We start from the raw sequence: 24,377 nt of genomic DNA, 5'->3' as shown, positions 1-24,377 counted from the left end.
TAATTACATAGCCTAAGCCTAAGGCTTCATTTCTATGCACAAACATAGCATTAAATCACTTTTAATCTAGTGAGGCTTCTGAATTATTTTGTTTTATTCATTTATTTTGTTACATTTATACCCCACATTTATTCCATCAAGGTACTCAAGATCATATGCATCAGATTCCCAGGATGTCTTAATTCAGCCACTGATGAGCTCTACTTAGTTTCATCAAGGTGCCTTTGGCAAATGCTGTGACAAATATTTGCTGGCTTTTTATTTACTTTGGTTTCCATTTATTTTTGTTTTCTCTAAATTCACCATGCACATCCTAAAAACCTACTCAGATCCTATGATTTCCACAAGTTTGATTTAACGGAGCCAACTTTTCTGGTTTCAAGTTAGACTGTTTTCCTCCCCTGCAGGTTGGTCATGGTGGAACTGGGAAGGTAACCTGTGCATCCTTAGCCTGTTACTTATCTGCATGCAGCCTCTACAGGCTATCTATTTCCCGTAATTACACCTATGGAAATTTTAGAGAAGATCTGAAAGAAGTTTGTAAGCAGGCAGGTGTGGAAGGCAGGAGGACTGTTTTTCTCATCACAGAATCTGATATTATTCAGGTAATCCTTTCTAATATATGTATTGGACTTGGAATATATGCATAAAGTTTATTGCACACTTGTTATGATTGTCCATTTCCTAATCATAGTATATTTAGGTAGTTTCCATATTGCTTTACCTGAATATTTGGCTCACATCACAATTTCTTCCGTTAGATAGTGTTGTCATGTTGTGCTGGACGAGTTTTGCTTGTTGATACAAAAGGATTTGGACCAAGTGCTTGGCATGCTTTGCTCTGCTCTGTGGCCACTTGACCCATGTCTGCCTTTGTTACAAATAACAGGAGGCCTTTTTCTAATCTCGCATTCCTAACTAAGAGCGTTGAGTAGGTGATGATTTGTGAGGGACTCCCTCCAGAGCAGATTTTGGTATGTGCGTGCAGGGAGAGTGCAAGGACAGGGAAGTCCTGTTGCACCAGGGGAAGTACGCTTATACAATGTCAAATATCACATTATCTAAATCCATTTCATATACCACTGTTCATGGAACCCTTCTAGAGCACTTGTTAGGATTGGGGGTGTGGGCATTGCTTTGCAGTGGTTTCACTCTTTCCTTGTAGGAAGTTTTCAAAAGGTGGACCTGGGAGAGAACCATTATTTCCTATGAGAGTTGTTTTCTTTAAGGACTCCTTATTTTTCATGCATTTTAACATCTGCATGAAACAGCTAGCTTTGGACATTCAGGAATATGAGGCTTGGAAGTATCAATATAGCAAAGATGACATCCATCTATTTTTCTCCTTTCATTTTAATTCATGTGTGACTTTTCCCAGTAACTGACAAGATAAGGGTAAATGAGGCTCAATCTAGTCAAAATTAGGGCTGGGGGACAAATAGAATTTGGTTCAAATTTAAAGGTGAACCTATCTAACTAATTTACACGTTCCAAAACAATACACAAATGGAAAGACACTGCCATCCTTTAAAATTCACATTTCTCCGAATTTTGCAATGCAATTCTCCAACCAGGTAAGGTGTACAAAAATGCATATACTGGGGCAAAGTGTGTGTAGAAATGCATATATGAGAAATATAGTGAAATAACAAACACATCCAATACATTGGGGAAAATAGCTTTGCAAAAACCTCTATGATAAACCAAATTGAATACAAATATGTGTATATTAGGAATCTATACTAAAATGCTGATGAATTATCATGAATCCCCCCCTCAAAAATCACAAAATGATGTGGAAATATAGAAAACAATGTAAGGCAGGGGGGAACTAAAGAGAAACCAAAATTTTCAGATTGGTGCTTTAATAGTAGGTACACCTGTTAACATTGATTGAAATGAGATTTTTTTGGCTGAAGGAGTGGGTGCACAGCTTGAGTGTACTTCTGGATACATTGCTGTCATTTGAAACTCAGGTGGCCTCAGTGGCTTGAACCCATCAGCTTCAGCTGGTGACCCAGCTGCACTCCTATATGGGCAGGGATAGCCTAACTTCTGCCGTCTATCCTCTGGTCACAAGATTACATATAATGCAGGGAATTATATATGGGGCTGACTCTGAAGATGGTTTGGAAACTTCAGCATGACCTCTGGATGTTTTGGACTACAATTCCCATCTCTTGCAGCCACATGGCTCTGCTAGGTATTAATAATAACAATACTACTACTACTACTACTACTACTACTACTACTACTAATAATAATAATAATTTATTATTTATACCCTGCCCATCTGGCTGAGTTTCCCCAGCCACTCTGGGCGGCTCCCAATCGAGTGTTAAAAACAATACAGCAGATAGAGATGATGGGAGTTGTAGCCCAAAACATCTGGAGGGCATGTTGTTGGTGAAGGCTGTCTTAGTTATTTGGCAAACTAACTAGCCCTGAACAGATTGCTAATTAATATCATTTTTTTTTATAGGAGGCATTTTTAGAGGACCTGAGTTGTATCCTGAAATCAGGACAAGTGCCCAATTTATTTGAGAAGGATGAGCTGGATAACATCATGGTACCACTTGTATCTGTTGCTGAAAAGACTAAGTACTCTAACACAATCGATGATATCTACTCATTTTTCTTACAGGTAACATTTTAAATATATCAGTACAAACATACTGGAGAGAATGTGTTTTAACACATTTACCTCAGCTTCATGTATGCAAACCTTTCGGAGCACTATTGTCATATTTAATTTAGTGGAAACAATGCCAGACCCAAATGGTTTTGTATTTAAAATTCGATTTATGTTGCATGTATCATTTTGAAGTCCTATATGCAACTCATTCTCTGAGTGGATCTTTTTGTAGCTAAAACATCACCATCCACAAGTGACTGAGGTATCACTAAGCTTATTGGACACGTACTTCCCCACAAAAAAGTGAATGGGGGAAGGAATGAAGCCCATTTCTTTCTAAGTGAGGGGGAGGAATTTGAGAACAACTCAGTGAAAATGCTCAGTGGGCACAAAATGCTGGATGAATGTTGGAGTGGTGGAACAAAAAAAAAAAAAAAAGATGGAAGGGAAATGCAATAGCCATTCTGAAAAAAATAGATCCAATTGGTTTCCAGATGCCTGCAATGGATTTCCCTGCTATCTCATTCAGAGGTTCTGTCAAAGATCTGAAAAGCCACTCTCTTGCCTTTTAATTCAATTCTGGCTTTGATGCTCTTACTGCTTTCCTTCTTTTCCAAAAAAACAAAACGAAAAACTGCCTTTCGTTTTCTTCTGCTGTTTGGCTTCTTCATTTTTGTTCCGGCTTACTTTCCCAACCCCTTTATTTCATATTTACCATTTTTGTTACTTGCTGTCCCTGTTATTTATTTGGGGGTTTCAACCATCGCCATTAATGACAGCTTCAGGAAGAAGATTACGAGATTAAAGAACAGAAACTGGGCAGTCTACTGTTGGGACCTTAGTCCGGGTGGCTTGTTCTACTTCATCCTGTGCATGAACATGCATGGTCTGGTTGGAGGATTTAGAATCCTTCACAAGATCCTGTCCGACAGCATCAAACATTGAACAAATTATTGAAGGCACAATCATTCTGTGGGCCCTCTCCCATTGGCCAGAGCTCAAACATCCTGTAAGACTGAAGGAGTCTTGCTTAATACACTTTAGAGCCTACTCTGTGGCAAAACATCTTGCTCTTCCACTGCATTGACTCAGTGGCAGCCAGTAGAGCTGTTTTAAGTAGTGAAGGGATCATTAGTTCTCCCTTAAAAAATAGTACACCAGAAGGATAAATACTGCCATATAATATCCATAGGCAGGAAATGCAGGCTTCAGGAAGTACAGAGATCCCAGTCCATTTCCCAAACTTCACAACTGAATCTGAAGGATGGCCTGCTGTGACTGATTTGTTAAATACTTTGCTGATAAAATCACTTATATTTGACACATTTAATGCAAGGTCCAGGACATGGGTGTAGCCAGGATTTGTGTTAAGGGGAGCAGGCTTTAGGTTCGGGGGGGGGGGGCAGAACCAAGTTATCTGTGAAGCAAATGGTCAGTTACTTAAGTTTTCTTATTTATTTATTTACTTGATTGGGGGGCAACTGCCCGCTCAGTCAGTCCCCGCGTGCTGAGGTAAACCAGGCATCGCTTCTTGAGCAGAGCTGCTGCTGCTTGAGTCTCCTCCTCAACAGTTTCGCGACGGGTTCTGCAATGGCCGGGCAGGCAGGATTTAGGACCCTGGCGGGCCAGATCCGGCCTGCGGACCGTAGTTTGAGGACCCCTGAGCAAGAGGCTTAAATAAGTAATGGTGTCTCAACTTTCTTGGTTGATGCTGATTGCTTGGATCCCTTACAATCTGGGTTCAGGCCTGAAATGGCCTTGATCACCTTATCTATGTCAGTAACTAGGCAAGGATTACTCTTGCTTTTGCTGAACCATTGACTGTGGCATTCTTCTGTACCATCTACAATAAATGGGACTTGAGGGCTCCATTTAGTTTTAGCTAAAAAGTAGGCCCCAGAAAGGCAATGCTGGGGGACTGCTTCTCAACGTCATGTTTTTGAGAGCTCCATGGGGTCCTACCTTGTTCTTCATGCTGTTTAACATTAAGCTGCTGAGGGAGGGAAGGTATAACTTTCAAAGTATATGACAGACTTTTTAGCTATAAATAATAAATAGGAGGTAATAGTATACCATTAATGTAAATTAAGAGGAATATATATGTGAATCTCTCTTGATAAAAGGGGGGGGGGGAGGAAATTAGCATGTGTGCATTTGATTGACCACTAATATGACAATCTAAACATTCCTGCATGCATAATTTTGAAAAATGATATATATGGGTGAAGTTTTCCACAAATGATTAAATCTTTTTCAGAAAGTACGTAGCAATCTTCATATTGTTTTGACAACAAGTTATGCCGGACTGACCTTCCGTCAGCGTTGTCGGACATATCCTGCCACTATTAATTGCTGTACAGTTGACTGGTATGACACTTGGCCTGAAGAAGCCCTTTGCCATGTTGCACAAAGTTACTTTAAACAGGACAACACATTTCAGAATCAGGTAGCGTATTTGTACATTTTAACATGTGGTAAACTGTAATTTCATATTTTGTTATAGTTCTCACTGGTGAGGTCATGTTGATTTTCAATAAGCATTTGGTACAAATTCAAACTTTGCATATATTATTCTAATCTGTTTTTGTAAATTCAGGACAAGGTTTTAAAGCAGGAGTAGTCAATGTGGAGCCCTCCAGATGTTTTACACCACAATCATCATCAGTCCAAGAGCATAACCAATGGTTAGGGATGATGGGAGTTGTAGTCTAAAACATATGGAGGGCATCTATAACTATAACTTGAGGTGAATTAAAATGGTAAGTAAGATGTCCCTTCTTTTGTTGTCTATATCCACGATGTTGTCTAGAAGAATACCGGCTTCATCTCTGATGTTTGCTTGAATAGGATTAACTGGGGGAGGAGCAGGAATGCCTTTAATCAGAGTGCTGCAATATTCAAAGTTATGTTATGTGCACATCCCATTAGTTTGGTTACCTAAAGAGGCAAGTACAGAACAGCAGTCACGTAAGGAATACATGTTTTATCATTTATCATAATACACTACAAAGAAAATGTCCTTAAACAGAAATGTGATATAAATATATATTCTTTTCCTTTTTGTGTTTCTTTCCAGAACTTAAGTGTGCTTGTTCAGATATGTGTTAATATTCATAAAAATGTATCTATCATAACCGAAAAGTACTTGAAGGAAACTAAAAGGCATTACTACATCACTCCCAATAGTTATCTACAGTTCATAAACACCTTTTCAACCATACTGAAGTCAATGAAAGAGAAAATTATGAGTGACAGGTATGAAACAATACAACACAGCCTTAGCTTTGAAATGGCAGACCATCCAGCCTCCCTGACTTAGGATGGACCTTATCCATAGGCAGGGATTGATAATAAATTTAGTCAGCTCAGTTTAAAGGTAAGCCTATTTAATTTGCACTTTCAGTAACAATATGTGAACCAAAATGTAGCCACCCTTCAAAACCCGCGCTTCTGTACAAATTTTGCAATGCAATATCTCCACCTAAGCAATGTGCCCAAAAATGTATATGCTAGAGTAAAATGTACATAGAAATGCATATGCTGATGAAAATAAGATACAAAATGCATTATATTAGGGGAAATTGTGTACATAAACATGGATATTAAGCAACATTGTATAGAAAATATATATGTTTGGAGAATTATGCACCAAAATGCTGATGAATTTTCATGAGGACTTTTAAATAAAAAATTCCAAAGTGATGTAGAAATGTGGATAACTGAAGACTGGAAAAATAAGAAACAGAAAGAAACAGAAATTGTCAGATTCGGCATAACCCTATGCATACATAACTGTTCCAATAGTTCAGAGGCTTATAACTGTCAGTTAGCTCAGGAGATGCAGATTAATTTACAATTATCTGGTTTGCACAACACAGTAAGCCCAAATGTGGCATGGCAAAACCATATGAATGTGCTGGCTCCCAGAGAGGAGCTCACAGCCTCTTTGTTCCTCCATGATCCTTTTTACTGCAAATTCTGCGCTTAATCAAAGTTTGGTTTAGCATGTCATCCTAACTGGGACTTGTGGTTGAGCCCTCTTCTCAATAACCATGACCTATAACTGTGAACAGGGACACGGGTGGCGCTGTGGGTAAAACCTCAGCGCCTAGGACTTGCCGATCGTATGGTCGGCGGTTCGAATCCCCACGGTGGGGTGAGCTCCCATCATTCGGTCCCAGCTCCTGCCCACCTAGCAGTTCGAAAGCACCCTTAAGTGCAAGTAGATAAATAGGTACCGCTTTCTAGCGGGAAGGTAAACGGCGTTTCCGTGCGCTGCGCTGGTGCTGGCTCGCCAGAGCAGCTTCGTCACACTGGCCACGTGACCCGGAAGTGTCTCCGGACAGTGCTGGCCCCCGGCCTCTTAAGTGAGATGGGCGCACAACCCTAGAGTCGGACACGACTGGCCCGTATGGGCAGGGGTACCTTTACCTTTACCTTTAACAAACCTTGTTCCTATTTCATTTTTTTTTTAAAAATAATTTTTATTGATTTTACCACATAAACAAAAAACAAATAAACATAACACGACTTCCCCAAACCTCCCCTTCCCTGCATCCAAATTTTAAAAATTTTTAGCAATTCTTCATCCCATTTTTATATTTAATTCTCTTTAAAAAAATTCTATTTTATAAATTTCAATTTATAGCTGTAATTCTTTGTATCCAATCCCTTGACATCTTAACATTCCGAAATTTTACAACAATTTTTAAGATAGATTTTAAATTTTTTCCAGTCCTCCTCCACTGTCTCTTTCTTCTGGTCACGAATTCTGCCGGTCATCTCTGCCAATCCCATAAATTCAGTCACCTTGGTCTGCCATTCTTCCAGAGTAGGTAATTCTTTAGTCTTCCAATACTTCGCCAAAAGGATTCTTGCTGCTGTTGTTGCATACATAAAAAAGGTCCTATCTTTCTTTGGTACCAATTGGCCGACCATGCCCAGGAGAAAAGCCTCCGGTTTCTTTACAAATGTCCACTTAAGGATTTTCTTAATTTCATTATAGATCATTTCCCAGTAGGCCTTAATCTTTGGGCAGGTCCACCAAAGGTGATAAAAAGTTCCTTCACATTCATTGCACTTCCAACAATTGTTATTGGGCAAATGATATATCTTTGCAAGCTTGACTGGAGTCATGTACCACCTATAGATCATTTTCATTATGTTCTCTTTCAGGGCACTGCATGCCGTAAATTTAATACCTGTGGTCCATAACTGCTCCCAGTCAGCAAACATAATATCATGACCAATATCCTGTGCCCACTTAATCATAGCTGATTTAACCGTTTCATCCTGTGTATTCCATTTTAGCAGCAGATTATACATTCTAGACAAATTCTTGGTATTGGGTTCTAGCAATTCTGTTTCTAACTTTGACCTCTCCTTCTGAAATCCTAGTTTTCTGTCCTGCTTAAAAGTTTCATTGATCTGGAAATAATGTAACCAATCTCGAACTTTAGGTTTCAATTTCTCAAAACTCTGTAGTTTCAACTTTTCACCATCATATTATAGAATATTTTGGCCACTCTGTATCCATGTTCAGTCTTTTTACCGCCTTGGCTTCCATTGGTGACAACCACCTGGGGGTTTTACTTTCAAGCAAATCTTTATATCGATTCCATACATTATACAATGCTTTCCTAACAATATGGTTTTTAAAATTTCTATGTACCTTTACCTTGTCATACCATAAATATGCATGCCAACCAAAACTATTATCATAACCTTCCAGGTCCAGAATGTCTGTATTCTCAAGAAGTAGCCATGGTTTCAGCCAGCAAAAAGCCGCTGCTTCATAATAAAGTTTTAAGTCCGGCAGGGCAAAGCCCCCTCTATCCTTTGCATCAGTCAAAATCTTAAATTTTATTCTGGGTTTTTTGCCCTGCCAGACAAATTTAGATATATCTTTCTGCCACTTCTTGAAACAGTCCATCTTATCTAAAATTTGCAATGTCTGGAACAGAAATAACAATCTCGGCAATACATTCATCTTGATAACAGCAATTCGGCCTAACAAGGAAAGTCTCAATCTTGACCATATATCGAAATCTTTCTTCACTTCGGCCCAGCATTTCTCATAATTGTCTTTAAATAGGTTCACATTCTTAGATGTTAAATTCACCCCCAGATATTTTACCTTTTTAGTAATTTCCAAACCAGTTTCTCTTTGAAAACTATCTTTTTCCCCCACCGTGAGATTTTTTTCCAACACCTTTGTCTTATGTTTATTTAATTTAAAACCTGCTACCTGACCAAATATTTCAATAAGTTCCAAAACTCTTTTTGTACTGGTTTCTGGCTGTTGTAATGTCAAGACTAGATCATCTGCAAATGCTCTTAACTTATAATGTTTAGTTCCGACCTGTATACCTTTAACCAGCTGGTCTCTTCTAATCATATTTAGGAAAACCTCCAGTACCGATATAAACAATAGAGGGGAAATTGGGCATCCCTGTCGTGTCCCTTTCTCTATTGGAATTTCGTCCATAACCATACCATTTACAATTAGTTTGGCCTTTTGCTCAGAGTAAATTGCACTTATACCATTTTCAAAGTTTTTGCCTACCCCCATCCCTTGGAGATTCCTCTTCATAAAGCTCCAACAAATGTTGTCAAAGGCTTTCTCTGCATCCACAAAAATCAAAACAGCTTTTCTATTTATGTCAGTTTCCAGAAGTTCTAAAATGTCTATAATATTCCTCACATTGTCTGACAATTGCCTGCCTGGTAGAAAGCCAGTTTGGTCCCTGTGAATCTCCTCTAACAAAACTTTTTTGAATCTTTTTGCTAAAATGTCTGCAAAAATTTTATAATCCACATTCAAGAGTGATATAGGGCGGTAATTCTTAACTTGATGTTTCTCAGTTTCTGTCTTCGGTATAAGTGAGATGAATGCTTCCTTCCACGATTCGGGAGCCTTTTTCCCTTCCAAAATTTGATTGCAAACTTCTTTCAATGGTTGTATTAACCAATCCTTCAGTGCTTTATAGTATCTCGCAGTTAGTCCATCTGGTCCTGGTGATTTTCCCAGCTGCATGTCCTGAATGGCGCTCTCTATTTCTTGATCTGTAATTTTCTCATTTAATCAAACCTTGTTCCTATTTCAGTGCAGCAGCAAAATGAACCGAAGAGGAGCAAAGCTGCTACAATAGTCTCTCTGGGAGCCCACAGATTTACAGTGCCTTGCAAAATGCTATTGTCATGCAAGCAAACATAATATACTACTATTTCAATATATGTAACAGAACAGACCAGACTGTGATTGGATTTTAACTATTTTTAATTTTAGAACTTGCTATCATTCTGGTCTGACCAAAATACTAGAAGCAACCTCACAGATTACAGTTATGCAAAATGAGTTACTTGTCCTTGGTCCTCAAATAGAGAAAAAATCAAAGGTAAAATTTCATTCAAATCTGCTTTGTTGTTGTCCTGCTGAAAGGTGGTGTTCCTTTGATTACCAGGTGGTAGCACAAGCAACAGGAGATAGCTATCAATATCACACCATGCCTACAAGTCTTTCAGGTGCATGTGACTTGACACTACTGCTAGAACAGAAGAATGTTTTGCCCTGATCCAGCAGCAAGGTCCTTATGTACTTACTGTTCATGTCATCTTTGCCATCACATTAAGGACTTGCTGAGTAGTTCATAAAACAGCCAAAATACTAGATTAATTATTGATTAAGATATTCTGCAATAAATTTAATTGACTGAGAAATGGATCTCTCCTACCAGGAAATAGAGGAACTTGTGGAAAAGCTTCACAAAGATGCATTAGTTGTGGAGCAAGTTCGAGCTATTGTTAAACAGGATGAAGAAATTATGGCTGCAGAAACACAGACTGTGGAAGAATATGCCCAGGTATATCATATTACAATTGTTTTTCATTTTTATTGTACCATGCTGGGTATTTGCAGCTTGCGACAAGATGGCAGAATAAAGAGACAGACACACGGGCTGGAGTTGAACTAAGGCTACTTTATTTTAAGGTTAAACATAAGAAAAACTCTTGAAGACTTCAAACTAACAGATTGCAGCCACTAGGCAATCCAGCCCCTGCCTGCAGGAAGGGGGAAATGGCTGTTCCGCCTACCACCTTTCCCAGCTCATACCATATAGAAGAGCAGGGAATCCTTACTGCATCACCATCACCCTGCAGCCTGATTCCAGGTAGATGAGGCAGGTTGGCCTCAGGGGTGGCCCCTATCTTTCCCCAGTGCCCAGAGAGTAAGCCTCAGGACCAGACCAGCCCCTTGAAAGGTTCCTAAAAAGCATCACCAGGCTGAAACATAACTGTCCTCTGCCCGTACCTAACCACCCGTCAATGTGACTCACCTGAAAGCCAGATCAACCTATGGAACAACATGGCAGGCTATCAAGTGTCCCCAACCAGCTATTCAGTGTAGAGTAGGCAAAAAGGCCTGACCTACGAAGTGAAGATTAGATAGGCCCAAAAGTCCTGAAGCAACCAAATAAATCACACTGAGAGACCAAAGAGGGCAGGTGCTACCGTGGAGAGAAGAGGGCAGGGGAGCAGGTGTCTGGCTCTTAAGTAGGGCACTGACATTTGCCTACACCAGGTACGAAATGTGTGTGATGACGTAGGGTATGACATGGTCCCTGTATCTCTTTCAGCCTGCAGGCTGCAAATTTGCCGCGCTATCAGTAATGAGCAGAACAGGCAGTGGAATAGGCTTCTTGACAAATGACAGACATACTGAGCTCTCCAATAAAATGACAATGCTCCCGGGGCAGGAACAAAAATCTGTTATATAACATAGTTGATGTTGACTATGGGAGCCAGTACAATTTCTGATTCCATCCCAAATTTTGCAGGTTCTAGGATATGTAAATCCCATCTTCAGCTGTAGATGGCTTGAAACAAATATTATAAAAATGAGCACATACCCAGAGAATAGAAAACAAAACAGCATTTGTACAGCTATACACTGTCAAAGAAAACATCAAAGTCTAACTTTTCTTTTTATATATATATAGCAAGCAACAGATGAGCTCAATGCTGTAATGCCAACTTTGGAAAAAGCTGTCGCTGCTCTTGATGCACTTGACAAAAACCACATTGCAGAAGTTAGGTAAGTGTATTGCTCATGTTTGTAGTCTGCTTTTGATTTTGGTTAAAAATCAGTACAGTTTTCAGATCATGCTGGATAAGGCAACAAATCCAGTGGCCCCATATTTGCTGCATTCAAAGCATTTTTCTGTTCATCTTCATTCATTATGGTTTAGGTAAGCATTGCTACTACTGTGGTAATTTAAAGTAGGCATGGTTTAAATATCTTTTAAGGGAAAAGAAGTGAAGAATGCTGTCAACCAACTTTAAAATGTTTTACTTATGTAAATAAATGTGCAAATTATCTCTAGTTTCTTCATTTTTGTTACTATGTCTCAATAGTCATTAGTCACAATAGTTCCCTTTCTGACATGAAATTATAAATATTTTGAACACTATCCAAAGTATTTTCCAGTGTTAAGATTTTTCATGTGAAATGTTGCTGTATGTTAATCACACTATATTCATGAGGCAGGATAAGCCACCGTCCAGTAGTCTGGCTCTAACTAAAGTTGTTGGGGGCCTTCTTGACAAAAAAAGGTATTTAGTGCATTTTGTTCAGTTGACTTTTCTTCTGTATCGCACAGAGTGTATGCTCGCCCTCCTCCACTTGTACTTACTGTTATGAATGCAGTTTGTGTTCTTCTTCAAAAGAAACCTAACTGGACAACAGCAAAATTACTGCTTGCAGATCCTGGGTTCCTAAAGAGATTGGTTAATCTTGACAAAGATAATTTACCAGAAAAGGTAAAAGAAGGATGCAGTGTATATTATTTTTGTTTCTTCTATTGTATACCTAAGAATTTTCAGATAGATTACCTTAAACAATAAGCTACGTCATTTTAATGCACATTTCAAACTAATACTGCAATTCTCTTATTCTCCTGGTCTGTTTACTTAGTTACCATTTCAGAAATAGGAAATGAGAAGGCTATAAGTATAGGGTCACCTTCTGTGAATGCATCTTAAGCTACAAAGAAAGAGAAACGATCAGGAAAGGGGAAGTTCTCTTGCAAAGTACTGGCTGTCTTGGTTTTGTGAGAGCTAAAAAGAATGAAGTTAGGAAAAAACAGGAATTTGAAACTATCTAGAGTTAATATCCCAAGTTTGCCCTGTCTGATAGTAAATTGGGGAGGCAAAGTTGGATGTTCACTGACATGGTGGAAGACTCACAAATGGGTAGAAGTCTATATCCAAGAGCCAGGTGCAATTACTTATGGGTTGTTGTGAGAGACAGGGGTTCAATGCCCCTAAATGAATTGGGACAATAAGTTGTCATCTCTTGTAACAATGAGATCCCTATTACTTCTGAAAAGTTGAGGTGATTCTCCTCCTTTAAGTTTCCCTCTTTTCTCTTTTAATTTGGGTTCCATTGAACCCACTTAGCCTGGTTTAAGAATAGAAAAACCTTCCCCTTTTAGAAAGACAATGGCCTCTCAGTAGAGAATTCCTCATTAATCCCGAGGAAATTAACAAGCTTGGTTCAGAGGCAAAGGGTATGGGTGGTGGTGGCAGAAAAGCATGGAAGGAATCAAGTTAAAGTCTTTAACTTCCAAAAGAATGAGAAATCATCTCCCATGGTTATTCAGTTGGATAACATATCTAAAGTAGTGTGGAGCAGCCTTCTGGAGTGGTTTCAAAAAGCTGAAAAAATTGGAATTAATAAATGCTACTAGTTTGAGGGGGAAATGATAGGCAAACCTCAGCATAAAACTAAAAAGGCTTTTCACAAAATGTTTGGACTGGATATGAATGCCATTATATAACAAAAGGCACACCTCATAAATTTCCTGGGTTAGCCTGAGTCATACTAACATAGTTTCCTGTATGCTAGATTATAAAAAATTGGCCACCACTAAATTAGATTTGAATTTGATGATAAGTGAGATTAAAGAAAACATAAATTTTTTGGAGAATTGCTAGATTATATTTAAATGAGTGGATATAAGATCCTAAACAAGTTGATAATTTGCTTGGAAAAACCTTTTAACAATGTAAATGGGAGCGGGAGACGTGAGGGAGTCCAAAGAAGTGATGAAACCACGTTATGATATAAGTAAGGTTGTTTATTATTTGTGCATTTGTATTCAAAAACTTTAATAAATATTTATATATATATATAAAAATAACATAGTTTCCTGTACAACCACTTAAGTTTTACTTTCGTAAAGAGCTCTTGCTCTACAGGTTGAAAAGGGGTGAATGTGAACCTATTTAAAAAATGTAAAATGGACACTTGATTTGCTAAAGGATTACTCAAAGGATTTGTTTTAGCTGAATTATAGGTGCTCTGAGAGAGCAATTAGCGGTTACAGCCTCCTGTGTGTGACACCCTTTCTTGGATTAGCACTGGTTTGCACCATTGTGGCCATCCCTGATTACTGCATTGATGCTGTCATTCTCTGAACAAAGCCAAATCACACACACAAGACATGCCTAGAATTCCAGTTGAACCAAGACAGCTGGAAAAGTCTGCTTTTGTTTTTAAAAATTGGCCTGAAGAAATGGTATTGTATTCCAAAAAAATACTCCCCCGTTCTGTGCTACAAATTATGGCATCCTACTCCTCTGTGTCTTATATGGCATACTCACTCTTCTTTGTATATTTATAAAGGAACAAAGGGGCAAATCTCACACTGTTTCCAGTGTGTGGAATGATGTGGGATAATAGGATGTATTAGCTCTCCAGTCCTGAGTTCATGTAGTCTTATGTATTCACCTGATTTTGGTAAGCATAAGTAACTTAATATTTGTTGACATATCAGCTGTCAAAGTCATTAAGTTATCTGGTCTTGGATGTAATGATTCCCCCCTCCCTCACTCCCCAAATATGAGTTTTATCTGGTACTATGATCATTACATAGTGGACGTGAGTGGCGCTGTGGGTTAAACAACAGAGCCTAGGACTTGCCGATCAGAAGGTTGGCGGTTCGAATCCCCGCGACGGGGTGAGCTCCTGTTGCTCGGTCCCTGCTCCTGTCAACCTAGCAGTTTGAAAGCACGCCAGTGCAAGTAGATAAATAGGTACCGCTCCGGTGGGAAGGTAAATGGCATTTCCGTGCACTGCTCTGGTTCGCCAGAAGTGGCTTAGTCATGCTGACCACATGACCCAGAAGCTGTACGCCGGCTCCCTCGGCCAATAAAGCAAGATTAGTGCCACAACCCCAGAGTCGGTCACGACTGGACCTAATGGTCAGGGGTCCCTTTACCTTTACCTTTACTATTATTCTTATTTATTGAATTTGTATACCACCCTTCATCCAAAGATTTCAGGGCAGTTTACAGCAAAAAATACAAAACAGCTGTTTCTATAATAGCCAGCTGAAACAATTCAGGTGCAAGAGGTGCCTGCCCTGCTTCCTAGCAGTTCGAAAGCATGTCAAAGTGCAAGTAGATAAATAGGTACCGCTCTGGCGGGAAGGTAAACGGCGTTTCCGTGCGCTGCTCTGGTTCGCCAGAAGCGACTTAGTCATGCTGGCCACATGACCCAGAAGCAGTACGCCGGCTCCCTCGGCCAATAAAGCGAGATGTGCGCCGCAACCCTAGAGTCGGGCACGACTGGATCTCATGGTCAGGGGTCCCTTTACCTTTACCTATTTATGTTCATTACATGATTTGTCCATTGTTTAGGTTTTAATATTTTATTGTATGCTACCTTGTAGGGGCTTGCCCTGGAAGGCAGGGTAAAGGTAAAGGGACTCCTGCCCATTAGGTCCAGTCGTGACTGACACTGGGGTTGCGGCGCTCATCTCGCTTTATTGGCCGAGGGAGCCAGTGCACAGCTGGTCATGTGGCCAGCATGACTAAGCCGCTTCTGGCGAACCAGAGCAGCACACGGAAATGCCGTTTACCTTCCCGCCGGAGCGGTACCTATTTATCTACTTGCACTTTGACATGCTTTCAAACTTCTAGGTTGGCAGGAAGGAAGGCAGGGTAGAAATACATTAAATAATTAAATGTTGTAGTCACTCATTTGGGTAAAATATGAAAGCAGGACTGACCAAAACTGGTCAGCAAATAATGTCCTGGCAATTTTTTTTGAAATTGTTTCTTTTTAAAGCTCCTCCAGAGCTGTTAGACAATTTCACCTCCATCCTATAATATTTGATGACATCCCTGCTCCTATTTGCTACGCACTGTATTTTTTAAAAGCATTTTCCATAAGGCTCAGCATTGCCACCTAGTGTCACATTGTATATTGCACTTAAAACACACTTAAAACGTTTTATTTGCAGCTGTATAGCTGAGTCTCTCTCTTTTATTGTTTTAAGTCATTGGTTTTAACAACTGGTCTGTGTTCATTTTAGGTGCTTCTGCAGTTGAAGAAATATGTAAGGATGCCTGATTTCAACCCCTTAAAAGTAGGACTTGTGTCTGTTGCCTGCTGCTCCATGTGCCAATGGGTTTTAGCTTTAGATCACTATCACCTTGTAAAAAAGGTATCTTTACAGCTACTGTTTCTGAATAATCATAAAAAGTTGTTAAAATAATATCCTCATAAGAAAAACTTTTTAAAATACATTTTGTATATGCTGGGAGGTATTCTAAATAGAATTAATTAAACAGGAATTTGTGCTCAGTTTTGCAAATGTATTTCAGCCAAAATTATTTGAGGAGTTAAAAAACAAAACTACTGTATCCTTTTGAACGTTAACTTTCTAATTATACAGGCCACAATCTGCCTTCTCTCCTGCATGTATAAATATGCATATTCTACAATGTATACAAATCAGTGCAGAGGGGAATTTAGACTACAGTGGTGCCTCGCAAGACGAAAAGAATCCGTTCCGCGAGTCTCTTCGTCTTGCGGTTTTTTCGTCTTGCGAAGCAAGCCCATTAGCCGCTTAGCGGATTAGCGCTATTAGCGGCTTAGCAGATCAGCTGATAAGCGGCTTAGCGGATCAGCTGATAAGCGGCTTAGCGGCTTAGAAAAAGGGGGGGAAGGGAAAAACCCCCGCAGGAACTCGCAAGACATTTTCATCTTGCGAAGCCCATAGGAAATTCATTTTGCGAAGCACCTCCAAAACGGAAAACCCTTTCGTCTAGCGGGTTTTCCGTCTTGTGAGGCATTCGTCTTGCGGGGCACCACTGTATTAGTACAGGAGAAGAGAATAAAGTATAGTATGGAAATGCCTTTGCATGCACGCACATACCCTCCAACATTTCTCCGATGAAAATAGGGATGTTCTGCTATGTGGGCTACTAGTATCTTCTTTTTTCAAAAAAATAACTGGGAACTATAGATCCTCACCATGTGATGAGAAACAGACACCATGTTCTGAGCTCTGGGGATAGATTATTTTATGTCCTCCACAGCCATTCTCATAAGTACACCAAAAGCCACATTTTCTCCAGAGTCCTACTTATGGTTATTCTAGCCGGCTAGGTGTAAGGAAGTGTGTGTTGGTGCATTCTATTACAACTTTGCTTATAAGCACATGTGAGATAATAACACAGTTTATGCTGAACGTGGGATGGCCACAGAGAAAAAACATCCCTATGTTGAGCCTCCATCCCCTAGCCCACATACCCAAGTCTCCACTGCAACTATTAGATAAATTTCTCCAATTTAGGAAGTCATTGCGTTATGCATTTTGTCAGGTCTGCAATGTATCATGAGCTGGTGGGGACAGATGAGCATGAAATGTAATGATGGCACATTATCAGTAAGTGTGCCAAAACATAAGAAAGTGAGGAAAGAACTTTGTTTTCAATGAAATCATATGAAGCAAAATGTGTAATTTGCATATGCGTATTGTACATAAATATTTTTTCTGTTTGTCCAGTGAGTTCTGTATAGCCATATTCCTTCCTTCAAGCTGAATTATAAATATATCTTCTTATATAGTTTGTAGAGCCAAAACAATTGAAGGTAGCTGAAGCAGAGGAGCTACTAAAACTTGCACATGAAAAATTGACTGATAAACAAAGAAGTTTAGTGCTGGTAAAAGAATTCTACTTGTTATATACTATAGAATTAAATTGCTTGTTAAATAACATAAAGTTTGTGTCTGTCTCAGTTTGGGGTATATTGTTTTATTTTAAAAAATCTTATGGAGGCAAAAATCTGTCTACTTATTTGTTTAAAAGTATTTCAGCAGGAGCAGAGTGAGAGGGCAACAAGGGATATTTTCCAGAGATACATCTAGCCTAGGAATGAGCATCTAGAATGATCTGCTCTAGGTTCAGTCTTCCCTAAAGGGTGTGAAATAAGTGAAGTCAAAGGCCACCTGGAGACTGGAGTGTGGGTATGAATAATGATTGTATGAAGAGAGCAGCTTTCCTAGGACCCATTCCCCCGCCCATGATATGTTCACGTATGGGTATTAAATAAATAATTCACTTTTTACATATAAATCTTAAAATTCTTTTTTCTTAGCAAGGATACCAAAACGTTTAAGAAAATAAGATTGAAATGTATTATAGGGGGTGAAATAGTAGAAACCAGGAATAATAAATAATCAGCTTGTTTGATAACAAGCAGAGAAAATTGCAGATAAGTAGAATGGGAAACAATGTTGTGTTTGTTCTCCTCTGTGATCTCTGTGTCGTCCTACAAATTTGCTACAGTACTACTGCTAATCATAATCACCATCAATAATTTATATATAGTGTCTCTCTTCAAATGTATCTGAGGCAGGCATGGTATCTTATGGTGCTTTGGATTTTTTTGAATTTTTATCATGTGCCCTTCCTTGAATTATCAGTGCTTAGTTCAACCCATCTACCTCTTCCCATCCATGCATTTCACTGACTTTGAGAAGGAACTGCAGTGAGGAAACATGACACCATTCTCTTTCTCTGTGCCAGGTGTTGCATTTGACCTGCTCTTACTCTGGTGCTTCCTTTATAGCTGCTGCAGTGAATTGTTAGGAACTAATAGTGGGGTGGGAGAGCTGAAAATAATGCCAAAGTATTTCACATCTGGCAACCAATGTGCCACTTTGGTTTCAGATAGTACATAGGTGAAAAGGTAAAGGACCCCTGACAGTTGTCCAGTCCCGAACGACTCTGGGGTTGCGGCGCTCATCTTGCTTTACTGGCCAAGGGAGCTGACGTTTGTCCGCAGACAGTTTTTCCGGGTCATGTGGCCAGCATGACTAAGCCACTTCTGGTGAAACCAGAGCAGTGCCTGGAAACGCCGTTTACCTTCCTGCAGGAGCGGTACCTATTTATCTAATTGCACGTTGACATGCTTTTGAACTGCTAGGTTGGCAGGAGCTGGGACCGAGCTCAGCCCGTCTCAGGGATTTGAACCGCTGACCTTCCGATCAGCAAGCCCTAGGCCCACGTCCCTAGTACATAGATGAGTCTAAAAAGCCCGGGACATAAATTACTTCTGGTAAATGAGCCACCATAGCTGCTAGAGGGCTGTGAAAGTTTGTGTCCTGGGCTTTTTAGACTTATCTACCCATGGACTATCTGAAACCAAAGTGGTGCATTGGTTGCCAGATGTGATTCCCCCCCCCCAGCTCTCCCACCCCACTGTAACCAGAAAGACTGGAGCTATGCTCCTTTGTTCATGCTTACAGGGGGTTGGGAATGGGCTTCAAACTATTTCACTTAGCATTAGAAAGCTCCCAGCATTGCTCTGCACAGAACCCACAACTATGATTGCACGTGTCTGTTACAACAGTTACAGATAAGCAACCTGTCTTAATGTATAGACCCAATTATAGCAGACTTGAAGGCAAGTAGCTGCTGTCTTGTCTAGTACCTTGTTAGGAACCCACTGAGAACCTCATGTAAGTTTTGAAAGAAAGAGCTAGAAAGAAAAAGTATGATCTATAGCAGCAATATATGCCACTATAGTACGTTTTCCTTTAATTTCTAACTCCTCAGATTGAAGAACATCAGCAAAATTTAGAAAGAAGGTTTGGAGAAAGTATTGCTGAGCAAGAAATGCTAGCAGCTAGAAAAGATCAAACAACACGCCGTTTACACTGTGCATCTGTGTTAAGCACAGCTCTGAAGGATGAAATGGTATTACTTCTTTCTGCTCTAATGTTTGACTCTAATTAAAATTAGGCTTCATTGTTTACTTGTCTTAGACTGTCTTTTCTGTTGGTCCTTTTCCATATCATATAACCTCCCATATTCTTGTGGAGAAGTATACTCTGTGTTTGCCATCAGAGGCTAGCTGTTTCCACCAGCATTGCCACACACCACAGCCCTAGGATAAAGGGGGAAGAGTAATGAAGTCGTTAGGCATTTAACCATCTACTGTAGGGTTGTTTTCAGGTGTCAAGGTACTGTATATTGTTCACTGAGCTATTGATAAATTTCAGAGAAAGAAAAATCATTACTATTCTAAAATAGTAAGCTGAGAAGAATCGCTAAAAAAAATTACTGCTTATTTATGTACCTTCAAATGTAGAATGAGAGCATTTTTCACAAATACCACAGCACTAAACTATTTCTTATACTCCCAACATAAATATCTACACAAGTGTAAATATTGTTACGAAATCATTTATAATATGTGCTGCGTACTGACAAGTCATATGTTTATTATGTTGCAAGTGCTATACTTTCTAAACAAACTAGTTTGTTCAGTACTCAGTGATATTTGGCCCTAATTTTTTTTTATATATATCCTAGGCACGCTGGAAAGAATCTGTTAATAATTTTGATCAAAGGTTGCAGGGAATCGTGGGTGATGCCTTTGTTTCAGCAGCGTGTGTTGCCTATAGTGGAGTATTATCAGCATCATATCGTCAGCAACTAGTGAATGACTGTCTGAAACTCTGCAAAGAAAACAATATTCTAGTATCTCCAAATTATTCGCTAGTAAATTGCATGACAGAAAAAAATGAGGTAATAATGCATGGGCAGAGGGAATGACATTTCCAAGGTTTTATTTGAAATTTAAATTAAAAGACTTCTTAGGAGAGTGGGGTGTTTTTTTAGAGAGTCTAATTTTGCTGGCTGAGGCACTACCTAATTAACTAGGTAAAGGCCCCATTTGCAGAGGTAGATTTAGGGCAGTGCAACCAGCCCCCCCCCCCCCCAATTGGATGCCAAGCTGATCTTCACAATTATAACATAGTGCATACACAGAATTGAAGACAAGAGGCGGGGGGCGTCAAATTTTGGTATCACACAGTGTGACCTTGAAATTTGAAATACCAAAGTATGCCTCTGCCATTTATATTATCTTCTGGGATTTATTCAAGCGATCATACTTCTTTTGTTATTATTCAGAATCACTCAAATCATTTGTGGAACAAATATTATTGTTGATAATAGTCTTTAAGTATTAAAAATTGATGATTTACAGGTTCGCAAGTGGCAAAATGCAGGCTTGCCACTTGACCAGTACTCTACAGAAAATGCTATACATATTATGTATGGACAACGTTATCCTTTGCTAATTGATCCAGAAAGACAAGCGTACAAATGGATAAGTCAAATGAGTGGTAAACTACGCCAAATTCGTGTTACGGATGCTCATTATTTTAGAACACTTGAAAACTCTATGCGTCTTGGTGAATCAGTCCTACTACAGGTAGTTCAGCTTCCACTGATTCTGATCACTCAACTGTTATATAAACTGGTCGGGGGGCGTGTCTTAGAATTCCTGAGCAATGCTATATACAAGCTTATATTTACTATGCCAATCAACAAGGATCCTATTCAAAGGCATTGATGGTGGAAACTGACAAACTGTTGACATGGGCTCAGCTTGAAAATGGGACATCTGGCAGAGGTTAACAACCACTGGTTGAGCCACATAGCCATCAGTGAGGCAGAATGGCAATTAAGTTTTTCAGCAGCCAGTTCGGCAGACGGGTCAGCCAGTTGTGGATCTGTTTGCCTCCAAGTACAGTGCTTAGTTAGACACCTTTGTGTCTCAGTTTCCATCTCTGGGGGCAGGGGTGTGGATTGCCTGGGGGTGAATTGGCCTCAGGGTTTGCTCTATGCCTTTCCTTGCTTCAGTCTTCTTGATCAAACCATCCAGAAAATCTGCTGCTTCTAGGCCAAGGTAATTTTGGAGGTCCTTCATTGGTGGTCCTTCATTGGCTCCTGGACCTTGTCAATCTGATGGTGTTATCCCCTTGGTGACTCCTTGGTGATTCAGGGGCTGGTGATCTATCCTACCCCAGAACTTTTCTGTTTGACTGCCTGAAGGCTAAAAGGTTCTGGTTTACATAGGTGGTTGTAGGTTTGTCAGTCTGGAATATTTCTTTCTGGTTGTCATAAATGTCTGCTCTACAGTCCTTTTAGTTTACCTGTTAGGGTTAGTGTTCCGTCTTCCCATTGATTAGCACAGTGGTTCTCAACCTTGGGTCCCCAGATGTTTTGGGCTACAATTCCCATGATCCCTAACTCACAGGACCAGTGGTCAAGGATGATGGGAGTTGTAGTCCCAAAACATCTGGGGACCCAAGGTTGAGAAAGGCTGGTTAGTAGTTGAGAAATTGTTTGCTCTGTCAGTCAATCTGCCTACAGTGATGACCTCTCCACTTGGAGAAGAGGCAAAAGGATTGAGAAGATTCTGCCTCATTTCTCCAGTAGGAAGTGTCATACGTAAACAAGGATGACCGCTCCCCACTTAAAACGGGGGGGGGGGGCGCCCTTTGCGTGGACGCGCGCAGCCCCTAGTTCTGGAGCGGCTCCATCAGCATAGGCTTGGCTTGTCTTCCCTCAGGTGGGATAGCTGGAGGTCTCCGCCTAACTCAGTCTGTTGTCCAATCCCACCTGGGGGAAGCGTTGCCAAGGAGACCAGGCCAGGTAGGGGAGGGATTACCTGCCCACACAATAGAGGGAGGATCTTACCTGGGAATCCTCACTTGGCTCCAGAGCTTCTCCCACCCTACCCACCCTCAGTTAATGTCTTATTTTGCAGGTTAACTTTTCTTCACAGGTTTTGCAGGTTAACTTTCCTTCACAGGTATACGGGCGCTGCTACGTTAAGGTCACTGTTAAAGGGCCGGAAAGGAATTTCTCTGCATTGGCAGGTTTCACCTTTCCCGTAGCAAAACGTCACAACTTTGGCGGTATCAAGCCTTGGGCGGAATCCTTTAGTCCATCTTCCTCTTTGTGACGGCGATACCAGGGTTCCCCGTTAAAGGGGTTTCTGAAGGGAGGCTTTGACCGTACGCCGAAAGGTCGTCATTGCTCTCCCCTGCGGCGGCGGCGTAACGGGGGCGGCTATCTCTGCTTGAACATATGTTCTCCAGAGCCGGCCCACCCCCCCCCCACACACACACTGGATAACCCTGATGCTCCCTAGGTCCCCGGCTGGGGACTGGGGAGGGAGAACGCCCAATGCCTGAGCCAAGGTCTACCCACATTTGAAATTTAATAAAGTTGTGGCCAATTTAATCCCATAGCATGTTGTCTTGACTCGTTATTCCACATGACGGGGGGGGGGGACCGCTCGGGATCTGGGGACTCCGCCTGTCCACGCAATGTCTTCTGCCTGGATCTGCAAACTGCAGATTGTTCTGCAGCTGCTACACCTCCCTGTTCACATCTTTCATCCTGTCCTCTCATTCTCACTGCCTGCTGTGGGGCAAAAGTAGCCTGCCCTGTCCCCTCATCCTAAGAAGGTGAAAAATATGGGTGGGCAAGGGTTTTCTGATCGAGGGGATAAATCCAGTTATGATGTCAACACCCTCACATACTGTATTTCAGGTTTAAGCACCTGGTTTTGTGCTTTGTAGGATTTCAGTGAAACACTGGATTCAAATATGAAGCCAATATTAAAAAAGGAAATCTACAACAAATCAGGGCAAGACTTCATTAGAATAGGAGATTCTGAAATTGAGTGCAACCAAAACTTCAGGTAACTGTTCTTTTCTGTGATACAGTGGTACCTCTGTTTACGAACTTAATCCATTCCGGAAGTCTGTTCTTAAACCAAAACCATTCTTAAACCAAGGCACGCTTTCCCTAATGAGGCCTCCCGCCGCCAGTGCCCTTCCACTGTTTGGATTCCGTTCTTAGACCGAGGTAAAGTTCTCAAACTGGGACACTCCTTCTGGTTTTGCGGAGTTCGTAAACCAAATCATTCGTATTAAGGACTGTTCTTAAACCGAGGTACCACTATATAATTTTTTACTTATGTAAATTGAAACTAACTATATTTTAAATTAGCTATATTTGTTTGACTCAGCTATGTCTTTACTTGCCTCACACCTGATGTTATTGTTAATTATTGTTTCAGATTATACTTGACAACACAAAAACCCAACCCCCATTTTCTGCCAGCAATATGCAGTATTGTGACAATGATAAATTTCACTGTAACATTTGAAGGTTTGCAAGATCAGCTTTTATCTGCTGTTCTAATTAAGGAGAAACCAGAGGTTGAACACCGGCGTTGTGAGTTGCTAGAAAGCATATCTGCTGACCTAATAACACTTCGTGAACTGGAACAGAAGTCACTTAGGCTTCTCCAAAAAACAGATGGTAATGAAAAATGTATAGAAATCCTTGAAATGTCATCCATATGTTTTGAACAAATTATAGGCACCTGTAACTAAATAAGTTACAAATTAAATGAATTGTTTTTTATATGAAATGACATGGATAAGGTAATCTGCAACGATTTCCGTGTGTCAGGCAGAGGTTAGAATGTTAGTTTGGATGTTCTGGTTCAGATTCCCACTCATCTATGAAGCTCTCAACCCCTAATCTCATGGGTCTAAAACAGTGCTCTGTT

The 24,377-nt window shown here is 40.3% G+C and overlaps 1 protein-coding gene across 12 annotated transcripts in view; it reads left to right on the top strand.

The window, feature by feature from the left end:
- The window catches only part of DNAH14 (dynein axonemal heavy chain 14), a 137,439-nt gene that overhangs the window by 88,130 nt on the left and 24,932 nt on the right, over nt 1-24,377 (top strand). For all 12 annotated transcript variants that reach the window (XR_014155488.1, XR_014155489.1, XM_081857761.1 and 9 more), the window contains 15 exons: nt 408-605; nt 2,483-2,644; nt 4,893-5,081; nt 5,712-5,890; nt 9,924-10,032; nt 10,372-10,497; nt 11,635-11,729; nt 12,295-12,454; nt 16,015-16,146; nt 17,556-17,651; nt 19,550-19,690; nt 20,309-20,524; nt 20,988-21,215; nt 23,377-23,498; nt 23,880-24,124. Coding sequence is in view for 10 of the 12 variants with exons in the window: in XM_081857761.1 (XP_081713887.1) it covers nt 408-605; nt 2,483-2,644; nt 4,893-5,081; nt 5,712-5,890; nt 9,924-10,032; nt 10,372-10,497; nt 11,635-11,729; nt 12,295-12,454; nt 16,015-16,146; nt 17,556-17,651; nt 19,550-19,690; nt 20,309-20,524; nt 20,988-21,215; nt 23,377-23,498; nt 23,880-24,124 (2,398 nt within the window). In the remaining 2 variants the exon portion in view is untranslated. The remainder of the gene's footprint in view (nt 1-407; nt 606-2,482; nt 2,645-4,892; nt 5,082-5,711; nt 5,891-9,923; nt 10,033-10,371; nt 10,498-11,634; nt 11,730-12,294; nt 12,455-16,014; nt 16,147-17,555; nt 17,652-19,549; nt 19,691-20,308; nt 20,525-20,987; nt 21,216-23,376; nt 23,499-23,879; nt 24,125-24,377) is intronic.

The sequence above is a fragment of the Podarcis erhardii genome (assembly GCF_964252035.2).
Source record: "Podarcis erhardii genome assembly, chromosome: 3".
Classification (NCBI taxonomy): domain Eukaryota; kingdom Metazoa; phylum Chordata; class Lepidosauria; order Squamata; family Lacertidae; genus Podarcis; species Podarcis erhardii.
This window is presented reverse-complemented; position numbering and strand designations above follow the sequence as displayed.